This window comes from Lampris incognitus, chromosome 6 (assembly GCF_029633865.1).
Source record: "Lampris incognitus isolate fLamInc1 chromosome 6, fLamInc1.hap2, whole genome shotgun sequence".
NCBI classification, from domain to species: Eukaryota; Metazoa; Chordata; class Actinopteri; order Lampriformes; family Lampridae; genus Lampris; species Lampris incognitus.
The window spans coordinates 21096519-21112650 of NC_079216.1; the positions used below are offsets into that span (position 1 = coordinate 21096519).

At 42.4% G+C, this 16132-nt stretch overlaps 1 protein-coding gene across 1 annotated transcript in view; it reads left to right on the plus strand.

Annotated features, from left to right (window-relative positions):
• Window positions 1-16132, plus strand: part of LOC130114084 (polypeptide N-acetylgalactosaminyltransferase 18-like) — a 306147-nt gene that overhangs the window by 197639 nt on the left and 92376 nt on the right. The window contains exon 6 of the mRNA XM_056281837.1: window positions 5554-5668. Coding sequence (XP_056137812.1) covers window positions 5554-5668 — 115 coding nt within the window. The remainder of the gene's footprint in view (window positions 1-5553; window positions 5669-16132) is intronic.

The following is a 16132-nucleotide window of genomic DNA, read 5'->3' on the forward strand; positions in this document are numbered from 1 at the left end:
GTTTAAATGGGTGTTCTTCAAATCATGTCTTTTCAGGCAGTCATGCCAGGCTGCAGATAGATCGAGTCACCTTTGAAATACATCTTGGCCATGGAGAAAACACTGGCATTTACTGAAACTTTGTCTTTTAAAAATATAAACATTTTGTACCATGCATTGATATTTCATCTTTTTTTTTTCTTTTTTGGTATTCCAATCTTGTTTTTCCCCTAAATACCTATATTTAAAAACTGAATAACAGCTTCTGTTTAATTGTCCTGTTCCATAACAGGTGAAATATGTTTTTAAAGCTATTATTCCTTCTCAATTACAAAACACACCCTGAAGGGAACGGCTCTCTCTTTCTGCCACAGGTGAATTATTTTTAACCATACATATATCACCCTCTCCCAAAATGAAACTAATTTGCCCTGTGTTGGAAGAAAATGCAATGCATCTTGCCTCTAAAGTAAAATGTCAACGACCTCTGCATAAGCCAGCAGGTATGAGTTTACATGCAGCTGAAACGTACCTGACGTGTCTCTGCAAGCAACGTTGTCTTTAGTATGGAAATAAACAGTTCAAGTACAATGGTGCGTGAAAGTATGTGAACCCTTCAGAATGTTCTATATTTCTGCATAAATATGACCTAAAACATTAGATTTTCACACAAGTCCTAAAAGTAGATAAAGAGAACCCAATTAAACAAATGAGACAACAAATATTATACTTGGTCATTTATTTATTGAGGAAAATGGTCCAATATTACATATCTGTGAGTGGAAAAAGTAGGTGAACCTTTGCTTTCAGTATCTGGTGTGACCCTCCTTGTGCAGCAATAACTGCAACTAAACGTTTCTGGTAACTGTTGATCAGTCCTGCACATCGGCTTGGAGGAATTTTAGCCCATTCCTCCGTGCAGAACAGCTTCAACTCTGGGATGTTGCTGGGTTTCCTCACATGAACTGCTCGTTTCAGGTCCTTCGACAACATTTTTATTGGATTAAGGTCAGGACTTTGACTTGGCAATTCCAAAACATTAACTTTATTCTACTTTAACCATTCTTTGGTAGAACGACTTGTGTGCTTAGGGTCGTTGTCTTGCTGCATGACCCACGTTCTCTTGAGATTCAGTTCACAGATAGATGTCCTGACATTTTCCTTAAGAATTTGCTGGTATAATTCAGAAGTCATTGTTCCATCAATGACGGCAAGCTGTCCTGGCCCAGATGCAGCGAAACAGGCCCAAACAATGATACTACCACCACCATGTTTCACAGATGGGATAAGGCTCTTATGCTGGGATGCAGTGTTTTCCTTTCTCCAAACATAACGCTTCTCATTTAAACCAAAAACTTCTATTTTGGTCTCATCCGTCCAGAAAACATTTTTACAATAGCCTTCTGGCTTGTCCACGTGATCTTTAGCAAACCGCAGAAGGGCAACAATGTTCTTTTTGGAGAGCAGTGGCTTTCTCCTGGCAAACCCTGCCATGCACACCGTTATTGTCCAGTGTTCTCCTGATGGTGGACTCATGAACATTAACATTCGCCAATGTGAGAGACGCCTTTAGTTGCTTAGAAGTTACCAAGGGTTCGTTTGTGACCTGGCTGGCCAACTATTACACACCTTGCACTTGGAGTGATCTTTGATGGTTGACTACTCCTAGGGAGGGTAACAATGGTCTTGAATTTCCTCCATTTGTACACAATCTTTCTGATTGTGGATTGGTGGAGTCCAAACTCATTAGAGATGGTTTTGTAACCTTTTCCAGCCTGATGAACATCAACAACGCTTTTTCTGAGATCCTCGGAAATCTCCTTTTTTCTTGCCATGCTACACTTCCACAAACATGTGCTGTGATGATCAGACTTTGATAGATCGCTGTTCTTTAAATAAAACAGGGCGCCCACTCACACGATTGTCATCCCATTGATTGAAAACACCTGACTCTAATTTCACCTTCAAATTAACTGCTAATGCTAGAGGTTCACATACTTTTGCCACTCACAGATATGTAATATTGGATCATTGTCCTCAATAAATAAATGACCAAGTATAATATTTTTGTCTCATTTGTTTAACTGAGTTCTCTTTATCTACTTTTAGGACTTGTGTGAAAATCTGATGATGTTTTAGGTCATATTTATGCAGAAATGTAGACAATTCTAAAGGGTTCACAAACTTTCAAGCACCACTGTATATAGAAAACAACTTTAATCAAAACAACACGTTACAACATGTTAGTCAATATTCAAATAAATGTTTCGCACATTTCACATAATTTAACAAGACAAAGTCTAGATCAGTCCCAACAAGCTTCAGGGTAAAAGGGATACTAGCTGGATGGCTCAGTAGGTAAGAACACTTGCTTTCCTGTAAGAGATCAGGGGTTCAAACCCTGGTTGAGACAAATCTCCAGTAAGAGTCTATGGCTTAGACCCCTGATGCTGTAAGCCCTCTCAGAGGTAATTCACTTTGGATAAAAGTGTCTGCTAAATGAAATTGTAACTTGGTAAAAGTGTCCACACAGGCTTGCATATCACAAGGTCAAAGCTTGTTCATTGCTTTATCCACTTCAGCATGCCCTCTGTACTGACCATTGGGAGAAGGATATTCGGCTCTTATGCGATGTACGAGATGGGCAGGCAAGTTGATGCGGTTCCCCTTGCCAAGTTTCTCCCCTTGTAGCACCCACTCAACGATAAAAAAAAAGAAAAAAGATAAGGTGCCAGATGATATTGTCTGCAGAGAGCAAAAGACAGGAAAGAAGGTTATTCATCAGGAAGCTATGCAAGTACAGCTTATATACTGTAACGTTAGCAGCTATTTCCACAAAGTTGAATCAGTTCATCTGGACACAAAGTTTAGTGGGAGAAACGTTTCATCACTCGTCCAAGTAACTTCATCAGTCTCAGCTGACTGTGGGTATCCCCACCCATATAAACAATACAGTTGGGTGAGAATGGAAACCGGCTATCTAACAGTTTCCATGTGCAAATTTCTGGGCATATTTTTTAAACTATTTACACAGATATATACCTAATCATTAGAACAAGAAGAGAACACAAGATACAAGACATTCAACTAAAGTTTAAAACACAGATAAACAAGACAGAAAAATAGTGAGGTAACCTGTAGGCTCTAGCAGGGCTTATAGCCCACAGGCCCCCCACCAAATCAAAGAAATCCAATTTAAAAACCACAGATCGACAGGACAGCACAATAGTGCAGTAACCTACAGGGTCCTGCATGGCTTCCATCCCACAGGCGCCCCACCAAATCAAAGTAATAAAATATTAAGACCAAACAGAAAATAGTGAGGGAACCTGTAGGCTTTGGCATGGCTTCCAGCCTACAATCCCCCCCACCACCAAATCAAGGAAATCAAACAAAAAATATAAATTTACCATGCCCAATACATCTTACCTCACACACTACACAGTTTAACCAAAATCTGACATCACCCTCCTTTCTTCCCCATCACAATAAAAGTGCTCCCCCCCACAAAACCCCCAATAAGCTCTTCTACCCTGACATAACTATACTATGCATATTAAACCGATCATATTGTAATGACCATGGATAACTAGACTCGCTAGCCCTTGCTAATGGGTCGGACACTTTAGTCGACTGGTTAGCGCATTCGCCCATGGTGCAGGTGACCCGGGCTCGCATCCTTGCTGTGGTGGTTCCCAGCTACCACCTGAATTCGCTGCATTGGTTTCAGAATTGGGATGGTGAGACTGTGAGGCCATTAAAAGTGCGTGCACCCAGAGGCGTGAGGGAGCTGGTATGATGAAGTGTGGGGACGTGCTTCCTGAAGGAGTGGGCTAGCCCTTGGCTAATGGGTCAGCCCCTTTAGTTGACTAGATAACACAGTTGTCTATTGAATTTATCTGGCTAACTAGAGGTTGCCATGTAATCAGTACAAATGTGTTGAGAAGACTGCTTGTCCAAAATTGCCGTGTATCACCACATTAGCCTATAGCTATTACTTTTTTGGCCAAAACATAGAGTTAGGTGATAAAAATACTCAATGGTCATCTGCCCTCGTGGCTCTGCTGGTCTTGGTTGTCTTCAATGTATCTTCGGGATCCTGAGGAAAGTATCCAACACACCTCTGTCCCTCTGAGGGGTAAAATTTCCATGCATTGTAATGCATACAGAGGCTGTCTCGGGGTTGTGGTCGGTGACAGCATCCAACAAAAAGTGCCCATGCTGAATTCATTGCAGCACATTGATTCACTTTATGTTGGCTTCGGGGAGCAGTTTTAGCAGCGGCACCACCAGTTGCTGTTTGCTCCTTTTGCCCGGTTAATGCAGCAGCAGCCCCGGCCTCTCTTCACAGCATTTCTTTGGTCGTACACACTATCTCGAACAAATACGGTTGAATATCCAAGTTAGCCAAAACACTGTAAAATCTATCCTCATCCATAAGATCCTCTGCACTCACATTTTGGGACGCCATTTTCACTGATGGAAACATAGCTAGCTTGCAATACAAGGTGAAGAGAACAAGGAAGTTTTGTTTTTGAGTGACATCTAGAGCACGCCTCCGGAGGCATAGACTAGAAATCCAAGTTGAACTTGCCTGTAGTTATTCTTTTCACCAACTACGTCACTCACATGTCAAATTGCGACACTGGTGCCAGAAGAACAGATTTTGCAGCTACGTCCCAAAGACAGAGATAACATTGGCAACAAGTGCAGACATTTTTCCACACTATATCCCAAATTCAGATAGAGATAAGGTTGAAAATCGGCAAAGTGGTCCCTAAGGTCTTTTACCATCAGGTCAGTTTCTATACCCCCTCTAAAATGAAGCCACGTTTCAAGAATGTGATGGCGCTTTTTTGGTAGAATTGTACAATCGTTCTTACTTTACCCAATCACTATCTAACTAAAAGTCCTGATCCTGTCATTTTGTTCTTGCCTGAAGACTGTTCAGAAAAGACTATTTGCTCATATTGTGGGAGAGGTGGTTGAACATGTTGTCTTTAACAATGTTCACGTAGAGTGTTTGGCTGTTTGCCAGCCTGTGTATCCAAGGGGATGAGAAATTCACTAAAACAAGTTGTGTTCCTGTATTGTTGTATTTCATATTGATAAGAGGTGGTGTGCGGGGCTGACGGCATGAATACTAATAGGAGTTATTTTTCACTCCTGTTGCATCAGTTTGATGTTGATGAAAGGTCTGTTTGCTCTTGCCCCCAGATTTCCTGAAAAATGTCAAATTTTTTGTGCAAGGCAGAGGCATCATTACAACAGGTGGAATATTTGTCGGTAAAATGCACCTTGTTAGCTTGTCATGAAAGCTAATTATATTTATGATATAAAAAAAATGGAGGGTATCCCAAAAAACATCTCCAAGGCACTTAATACTAAATACAAGCTTATGTTTGTGAGTTTGTGTGCATATCTGTGACAAGCATGCATTTGTGTAGGTGGGGGAAATAGATCATTTCTTCTATTTTCTGGTCCTGTATGAAAAATCACAATATTTGTTATCATTTGTTGCTCCCTCTGACATCTTTCCAACAATATCTCCTTTCCCCTTCACATTTATTCCAGGAGCCCAGCTCTGATTGGCTGCTTTGTGGTAGACCGCAAGTACTTCGAAGAGATTGGCCTTCTGGACGAAGGCATGGAAGTCTATGGAGGCGAGAACGTGGAGCTGGGTGTCAGGGTGAGTTGTTAAGGGAATTTGAGGCATAATAACCACGTATCAAAGACAAATACGCAACGTTTTTATCATTACATCCTGAATAGCAACCATGACATATGCTCCATATATAAGAACTAAATAAATGTCATTTACACATACACAGTTTTGAGACTAATTACATACTCCAAAAAAAAATCCTGTTTGAAATGCTGACATGTATGAATAGCAACTTTCAAAAAGGGCCCAAATCACTCTGTGCTAACAAAAAAAAGAAAATATTTTTTTTTTAGTTTTAGTTCTTGTTGTAGTAATGGTGGCATTCTGAACTCTTCTGACAGTAAGACTCAAAAACAAAAAAATAGGAAGGCTAAGTATCAGTTATGTGAGAAGGCATTTTATCTTTTATTTGAAATTTAGAGGGAAGCACAATTAGGTTGTACCCCATTACCAGACTATTGGGAGCGCAAATCAGGCTTCATGGAAGAAAAAGAGTCTTTTAATACTTTTGAGACTGAATGGATACTGTGGGAAATAATTTGTTTAAGCATCTACAATCAATAGGCTTATTTTTATACAATGTCTGATTATTTTTTATTAACCAAGAATTAAATGCTGGATTATAATGGTAACTATTAAAGGTAATCAATACACCATTAGATTCTGGAAACCCCAAAAAATCTCTTAAGAAAATAATGGTGTATAGCGGGACGTGATCTAGAGCAGTCTTTCCCAACCCAGTCCTCAAGGAACCCCTATCCTGCAGATTTTCTTTGCAACCCTGAATACTAGGTACCCGTTTGTAGTTATTTAACCAATCAGCAATGAATTATGTCAGATGTTGCACACCTTGCATAGTTAAGTGCTGTGAGATGATTGGTTGAGTAAGTACAAGCAGGGCTACCTATGCAGGGTTACAATGAAAATCTGCAGGATAGGGGGTTCCTTGAGGACTGGGTTGGGTTGGTCTAGAGTCAAAGGTGTGGTCTAAGGTTAAGCTCCACAGTAAGTGGGATCAAGCTACAGTATAAAAGAAAGTGCTTTGGACAGGTAGCTTCAGTTGTCCCATGAACCAACTCAGTATATTGTTATACCTATTTTTGTGATACTAACAATAAACCTACTCACGCCAGACTCATAAGTGTTGGACATTGATTGATTGACTATTAGACCTTGATTGATTGACTTTGAAAAACAGTGTGTCAAGAATGAAATTCTCCTAAAACACCCTAAGGGAAAATGGTGAATCAAGCATATTGTGTAGCACGGTGACTTGCACTGTGTCCGTGATATGGAGACGTTGTCATTTGCACAAACCTGTTTGGAACTGATACAACCCATTTGGATTGAGGAAGGCTTAAAACATTTAGTATTCCCTCAGGATTGCTTGAGTCAGGTTCAGATTCAGTGAACTTACTTTTTTTCCCCCAGTTTGTTTTGCAGTGTCCCTCACCAAAAAAAAGAAAAAGAAAAAAAGAAGTAATTTATGTACCGCACATAAGCTCGCTGACTTTTACTTCATCATGCTCTGCTGTTGATCAAGCTTAATATTTGTCAGTACACAAGTCTATATGCCTGCCCAACATCATTGTCAGTGGCAATTTAATGCATGGGCTTTCCTGGCTAAAGGCCTGGGGCCCTGAATTTCAAAGGGCCCCTGGATGTCTATTAATAATACTAGTGCAGTGCCCGTTCGAATGTAATCCACCCTCTGACCACGGTGTGTGTTGCAATGGCACAGTGGCTCTGTTCTTCCGGTCGCCACGGGAAGAATGTCTCTATCTGTATGTATGTATGTCTGTCCTATTTTGTCGACAACCACTCATTCACACAACTTAACACTCGACGCTGCACTTCCTTGGGTCCTCAGCAATAGATATGCCAAGTCTGAAGTCGATCGGATGAACAGTTGTCGAGAAAATTGAAGGACAGACAGACACAGACAGACAAACAGACAGAGATTCCATCTGTTTTAGTTAGATAATAATATAATAGTAGCAACAACAACAACAACAAAGTCAATAATAATAATAATTTTGTTTATGGGAGGGTTAATGTCATAAATCCTGTGTACTGATTGGCCAGTTTGTTGCCAATGTTGATTTGTTGACACTGATCGGTCAGGTTGGTGTCACAGTGTTGTAACGTCATGAGCTCTGATGACCGCTTGATTGGGGGGGGGGGGGACAAAAAAAAAACATGGTGGAATTTTGGAGACACGAGAGCAGTGCTCAAAAGTGAAAGGCCCAAAAAGAAAAAGCAATGTGAGACCAGGAGTAACTTCAAAAAAAATCCAGCGTTAATGGGATTTTTCAAAAAGGCTCAAAGCGACGAAGTGGCAGGTGCGAGTCATCTGACTTAGCTACCTGACAAATCTCTGGGATTTTGCTGCCAAGAAACCAGGTGCAGGCACTTCTCCCCTCCTCCATTTCTTCCAATTGTATCTGGCCAATTACCCCACTCTTCCGAGCCGTCCCGGTCGCTGCTCCACCCCCTCTGCCGATCCGGGGAGGGCTGCAGACTACCACGTCTCCTTCGATTCATGTGGCGTCGCCAGCTGCTTTTTTTTTCACCTGACAGTGAGGAGTTTCACCAGGGGGATGTAGCGCGTGGGAGGATCACGCTATCCCCCCCAGTTCCCCCTCCCCCGCAACAGGCGCCCCGACCAACCAGAGGAGGCGCTAGTGCAGTGACCAGGAAACATACCCACATCTGGCTTCCTACACGCAGTCTGCAGGGACGCCCGACTAAGCCTGAGGCAACACGGGGATTTGAACCACCAATCCCCGTGTTGGTAGGCAACAGAATAGACCGTTACACTACCCAGACGCCCCAAGCGTAGGCACTTCTAAGTCAGTGTTTATTTGAATGCTTGTTATTACGGCATTAATATGTTCTAGAGCAGTTATCTCATCTCATCTCATCTCATCATCAGCCGCTTCTCTGGAGTCGGGTCGCGGTGGCAGCAAGCTAAGTAGGGCACTCCAAATGTCCCTCTCCCCAGCAACGCCCTCCAGCTCCTCTGGGATCCCAAGACATTCCCAGGCCAGATTGGACATGTAGTCCCTCCAGCAAGTTCTGGGTCTACCTCGGGGTCTCCTCCCAGTTCGACATGCCCGGAAAACCTCCAAAGGAAGGCGCCTAGGATGCATCCTAATCAGATGCCCGAACCACCTCAACTGGCTGCTTTCGATGCGAAGGAGCAGCGGCTCTACTCCGAGCTCCTCCCTGATGTCTGGGCTCCTCACCCTATCTCTGAGGCTGAGCCCAGACACCCTACGGAGGAAACTCATTTCAGCCTCTTGTATCTGTAATCTCACCCTTTCGGTCACTACCCAAAGCTCATGACCACTGGTGAGGGTTGGAACCACTAGTGGTCTCAAACTCAAATTACCTGACATTCTCGTCCTCCAGCTTTCTTTGAATCAGTGCTTGAAGCCCATCTTTTCTTCCCGTCATTGATGGGGCACCATCAGTGGTGATTCCAGCCAATTTATTCCAGGGTAGACCAGCACCCTTAATTGCATTGCACAGCACCTGAAATATATCCTTGGCTGGAGTCTCTCCCTGCATTGTATATAAAGTTAGCAGTTCTTCTGTTAATGCAAAATGGTCATTGATACCCCTTGAAAATATAGAAAGATGAGCTTTCCTCGTGTGCCAAAGGATAGTGTGTGAAATCGTTTGCTTTAGTGCAAAACTGTAAATGTCGCCTGACAGCTCACTGATTCGTTCTGCCATTGTATTTGGGCTGAGACTGACATTTCCAAATAAAGATGCCTTCTCTGGGCAAATGATATTCGCTACGTGCAACATACAGTCTCCCAGAAACTGTTCCTCCGTAAATGGCTTGTCAGCCTTCACTATTGCTTCACGTACCACATAGCTAACTTCGACAGCTGCATCACAGTCTTTTTTGGCTTTGTGAAAAAAGTTTTGCTGACACTGCTTGGCATCCCACTCATCATATTCTTCATGTATTTATAATTCCATTATAATTCTGTTATCCTCTTTCAATGCTGTATTCTGTAAATTGTATAAACACAACATCCATTGCACGTTGTCCATTTTGGGAGAGAGATCCCTCCTCTGTTGCTCTCCCTGAGGGTTCTTCCTATTTTTTCTCCCTGTTAAAGGGTTTTTAGGGAGTTGTTCCTTATCCAATGCGAGGGTCTAAGGACAGGATGTTGTGTTGATGTAAAACCCCCTGAGGCAGATTTATAATTTGTGATACTGCGCTATAGAAATACAATTGACTTGACTTGACAGACTCTTTTGAAAGTGTGCTGCCTTTCTCCCTCTCCTCGTCTTTGAACCGACCGTACACCTCTGCATCTTTAGTTCTGTAATGTCGCTTCAGATTGAAATCCTCCCAAGACAGCAACTTCTTCCTCGCTAATTAGACAAATCGCGGACACATTAAATTGAGTGAAGAAGTAGTCACATGTCCATTTCTCTTAGAACTGTTAGTGCTCCTGGTCAACTTTTCTTTTGGCTTTTTAAATTGACATTTTTACAAAACATCTGCAAGCAGTGACAACAATTTACATAAGCAAACTCACGTGAGATATTTCACAGTGGGCTAGTCTCCTGTGTTTATGTACTCGAATTGTCTGGTGAGAGAGTGAGAGAGAGAGACGCAAAACTGACATTAAGCTACGTCATCTGCAACTGGCCTCACAGCCAATTTTAATTAGTATTTAGAACTAGAAACACAGAAATGTGTAAAAAACACTAAAGTAGTATGCAAAATGGATACGCGGTCTGGATCTCTTAATAAATTTAAAACATAGCGTGGGCCACACAAACCTGCGTCACGGGCCGGATGTGGCCAGCGGGCCAGTGGTTTGAGACCCCTGTTCTAGACTGTTTATGCAGCCTGCAATGCACCTGGTGTGGTCTGTTGTATTTGTTGTAGTGTTTGCAGTGGTGCAAATATGTTGCTGGTACTGTTTGTAGTAATGCTGAAATTTTGAAGTGTGTCAAGTCATACTGTTGGAGAGAGATGTTTGTATTATTTGAAAGATGTGATGAAGTATAAATGAAGTTAATTCATGTAGAGTATGTTTGTTGCGATGAGGCATGGCTCAGTAGTATCACTATGTGCAGAGGTAAATCAGATCATTGTGGTGGTGGATATGTGGTTGTGGGGAGCAGAAGGGGCCCATGGGCTTCGCCAAGCCCAGTGGCCCATAACAGTGTAACCCTTCTTTTCTGTTTTGGTAGCGTTCCACAGTTCTTCTGGCATGTGGTTAATAAGTGGGCTACAATTTCTCTTTGCGTATTTATTTCAGTATCTTCGATTTACACCATATTTTCCGCCCGCTGCGGGATTCGATCTGGGGTTGTACTGCACCACGAGGCGACATCGCTAACTGCTCGACTAAAGGGGGCTGACCGGCCAGCGAGCCTTTAGTAGGTTGCAACAGGATTAAATCGCCCTTGAGCATCGCCAATGTATTCTGATGTGTCTAATCTCTGTGAACATAAACAGATTTATCAGAAATCAGAAACCAAAAACACTCTATTTGTCATTTCATTTCACATGAAATGAAATGAAACATCATCTCCCCCAGCCCACAGCAGTGCAACACAAACACAAAACGCATCCAAAAACTACAAGAACGCATATGTCCAAACTAACACATATCTAAACTTAAAAAAAAAGAAAAAAGAAAAATCACTGTCCAGGTGAAGGAACGCCAGTCAGGATGACTGTCGAAACTGCCGGTCTGCATGGGCTAGCAATTAGCTTAGCCTGCCCCAGCATCCTGTCAGACCAACCTCGGTGTTTCTTCTTCAGGCGCAGCTGCAGTCAGGGCCATGGTCCTTGGGCCCACCGATTTAGCAACGCAACAGACTTAACTCCCTCAGTCGATCCAACGCTAGCTCGCCCAGCCAAACAGTTTCAACACACCTCCCCGCACTCCACACAACACTAAAAACACACTCAAGGCTAGATGAGGCCGCTGCCAGACCGCCCTCGGTGTTATCTGAACTGCCGGTCTGCATGGGCTAGCAGTTAGCTTAGCCTGCCCCACTTCCGCGTGGTTATCTTATATTGCGTTGTTATCTTGTATTGTGGTAGTTATCTTGCTGAAAAGGTTAGAATAGTGTAACCGACAAAAAGACTCACTGGCCAATGGCAGGGGGTCGGCCCCCTTTAATCGAGTGGTTAGCAATGTCACCTCATGGTGCAGTACAACCGTGGATTGAATCCCGCAGCGGGCGGAAATTTGCTTGGTTACATTGGTGGCAGCGGTGGGATCCGGAAGTGTCCGGAAGCGTGCAGATCCTCAGAAGCCTATTTGGAGCACAAGAATAACAAAGTGTGAGGGCGCCCTTCCGGGGAAGGTGACTACTGTGGATAGGCTCCTTTAGTCGAGCGGTTAGCGATGTCGCCTCGTGGTGCAGTACAACCCGGATCGAATCCCCTAGCGGGCAGAAATTTGCTCAGTTGCACTAGTATTTATAGTCAGTGTTACATGAAAGTATAGTCACTGTGGTTTTCCAGAGAAGCATGCCGCATGCAGGGGTGTTTTTCCATTTCTCACAGAACCTGTCAACTACAAAATTCTATTTGCTTTTATGGGTTATTAGCTAAAACTTGTATATTTTGTTATATGGTCTCTCCTGAAAGACTCCTGTGCTGGTCATGTTAAGCCTGGTCCCACTCGAACATTTTTCGGGTGGGTATTGAATGATGTCTTTTTTTTAAAATCCCAACCAAATATCCACAATGAAGCATTGTGATGTGGTGTGTAATAGGTTTTCTGTTGGCTAGCTTGCAGTGCAGTGACAATGAATGGCTTTGCAGCATCATTTCAGATTATTCTCTTCAGGCCTCTTCTTCCTCCCCACCTGTCATACTTCTGAAAGCTCCCACTGAAGGAATAAATTGAAGTGACTCCGGTCTCTGCAAGCTTAGATGAGATTCTGATGATATGCAGTCCCTCACAAGTTGTAAGGCCACAAAACAGCCATCTTCTCAGCAGGAGGAGCTCTCAACACCACGATGGTGACCAAATAGTTCATGTTATTATGACCCACAGCAGATGTTGCCTTTAGCTGTCTTTCGCACTGTCTGACTGCAGTGTGGCCTCAGAATAAAAGAGGAATGAAAGTCTGAAAAAGAGCTTCAAATCCCCAGCCCATTTTTCTGTTTTGATAACAGAAGTTCAACTGCTGCAACTGGTTTTGCAATTAATCTGTTTGCATGCCTATAAAAATATTGACACCGACAACAGAATTCAGCATTTCCATTTTTGCTGAAGTTGTAGACTGGAGAGAAAACCCTGGTCACGAATCAATGATCATATAAATCAGCCATATAATTTTGATAGGATTAGTTCTCTCCAGGGCACAGCACATAGTAAACACTAACATTTTCACTCAGCTTATTTATACAGTGAGTTCAACCCAGTGTTTCAGCTGGAAATCAGTTCATTTGTTCCGTTAACATAACCGTCCTACTAAAAGAAAAGCCTCTCATATCAACAATTTTATTAGTCTTTTTCTGCAGAAATTGTTCTTATCTCATGCCCGCATGTTCTTATTGTGATAAAGATTGCCTTCATGAAACTTCTTCACCACCTCAGTGTAATGTGCGAATTTCACACCAATTCTTATCACAGAAGGCAGCTGTCTTCTTCAAGATTTGTAATTTACAACTCAATTTGTTATTGCCTTTCGCTACTCACTTTCACATTAAAACTTTTAAAAACACAAGTTCATGATCGAGATTTGCTTACCGTGAAACCAGAAAAGACAGACTAAGAGACCAATCGGGTTGTAAGTGGCCCTGCCCAAGTTCTGTGACTTCTGTCCATTAAAGCAAGCAAATAAACATTCATATACATTAGCATTCACAGCAAACACATGCAGAGGCAGGCGGACATGTGGACACACACAAACTCTTGCTGACGGACAGACAGACAGACACACTCACACATGCAGTCCAAGACTGATGAATACATAGATCACACAATTTGCATAAGCCTTATTATTATGGTGATGTACATGCCGGCTCCATTATGTTTGCTGGGTAATGGTCAGCACATGACTCTTTGTTATTTCACAGCAGGTGTTTTTTTTTTTTTCCTGAGTGAAAATGAAGGAAGTGTGGGCAAAAGCCTTTCTTAGAAGCCCCGAGCTACAGAATGGTGAAGAAAAATAGTAAAAGCCTGATACAACACCCGCCGCCCACCATTCCCCATCACACTGTCTATATCTCATCCATTCTTTTTTCACCTATTCACTCTTATCCCCTTAGTTTCAATCTCTTACTCTCAATCTCTTTTTTCTTTTCTTTTCTCTTGCTGCCCAACTTTCTCTAACTCCCCTCCCTCTTGGTCTCTATCTCGGCCTGCACACACATGCTCAGACAAAGACCGTGTACTGAAAGAGCAGCCTTTATACTCTAATGGGCAGTGGCATGGGCATTGCATGCCTATGCCATTAATCCTGTTTCAGATATGGGGAGATATGTCTTAGGGAGCCGTAAATTTTCTTAGAGTGTGGCTGTAATTCCTGCTTCTGCCTGGACAATGGGCCCATGCTGCATTTTACTGTTGTTCTGCTTAGGTTTTTTTAGAATAAGAGAAGATTGGCAGGAGGGCAGAAGGGATTATTGCACACACAGAAAGATTTCTGGTTAATAACCGACCAAGCCAGCCATTTTGACCGTTTTAGATTTTCAAAGTTTAATAACTTTGTGGGGAAAAAAAAGATACAGACCTGCCGACCCCTGAATGCTCCTAAAATTACATATATTTGCATTAAAATGAGTTTTAGATCAATTGCACAAAAAAAGTTATAAGATCTACCTAAAACAACCGTGAGCGGTCAGAAAGACGGCTGGTAATTTGCGCGTGATCATGGCCGTCATGTCGCTATTTATGACATGTGTTGGTCGCATCATTTCCTAAACGAAGTTCATGTTCTCCAGTGCAGAGAAGTAGTCTAAACTTGATTTTTGATCATTGCCAACATGTCTGGTTACAGACGCCGTTACAGATGCACCATGACTACCATCGAGGCGTTGCAGTATTTACAGGCATTGGACAGCGGCCATTTTAAATTGTTTGAAAAATAGAATTAAAAGTTGTTAAAATGTTAATTTTGATATCAGTCGTTTTTTAACAGACATATTAACATATGTAATGCATTAATATCTCAATTGGTTATTTATCTTGACAGAATATAGAGTTTAAAAACTGGCGGTCATTTTGACCATCCATGGTTGTTTTAGGTAAGAGTGAAATCGTTCTGGTGTTAAAGTGAAATGGCAAGAAGGGGCATTTCTATTTAGATCAACGCTTAAGTTGGGGGCTGTCACACTTAACACTAAAGGTTGCTGACAATGTTGCCATAGAATGGAGGAGTTGGATGCACCTTCCCAAAAAGAAACTCTTACTGTGGCGCTAAACCCAAAAAAAACCCCATATATTTCAATGAACCACATCCAAGGATGCAGGGTAGCACTCACCAATTTCAAAAAGGACAGGGACAGTGCCTCATTTCCACCAATTTATTTTGGCCAGCAAAAGATGCTAGCGTTTCAGCCTACTACTACAGGCCTTCATCAGAGCATGAGTGTAACTAATGGCATGTGATTTATATAGGGCTTCATAGTGGTCACATGATACAGGACATGAAATGGTCTCATGACAGGTCAGCAAAATCACATGCAAAGGTTACATGGTCACATGACAGGTCAGCAAGGTCACATGCAAAGGTTACATGACACAGATCAGCAAAGGTCACGTGACAGACCAATAAAAAGGTAAAAAGGTTCAAACGTAGTTCATGCTGATACATTCCTGAGGTAAGATCAACAGCCAATTCAGCAATTGTGAATCACAGTTGTAAAATGACCTACATTGACCATATGCAGCAAGGCTTTTGGATCCGAACAGACTGCTGATCTGACTGTTCCTTTGAGGCGCACTTTGTGGAGGAAAACAATGCAGCGACAAAAAACAAACTTCATTTGCACTCAAAGACAACACCACAAAAACAAGCCTATCAAAGACATGTCATTCTATCATTGCCCAAGTCTATCTATCTATCTATCTATCTAATGATAGAATGCAATGAACGCAGAAAGGCGTACCACTTCTTCCAGAATTGAGTTTCTATCCCAGCAGATAAAGTCCCTGCCCCCTGTGAAGAGCCGCCTAAATGAGTCACGATTCAGCGCCAAAGATTCAAACAGTGGCGTGTCAGTTCGCAGAGCATTTCAAACGGCGTATAAATAATTTGTCTTTACAACCAGCAAGGTTTAAAATGATGGTTTGTTTAGTTTTTTTCACTTTTACTGTAATGTTTCACAAATTTAGCTTCCTCATGCCTGATGCCCTAGCGCCGCCTATGCTTGGGGGGCACCGGTGCTGATGCTCTAAGGGTCCGAGACATACCTCCCCATCTTCACGTGTTGACTCCTGGTGGTCAGGAAGTCAGTGATCCACCTGCCGGTGGAGTGGGGCA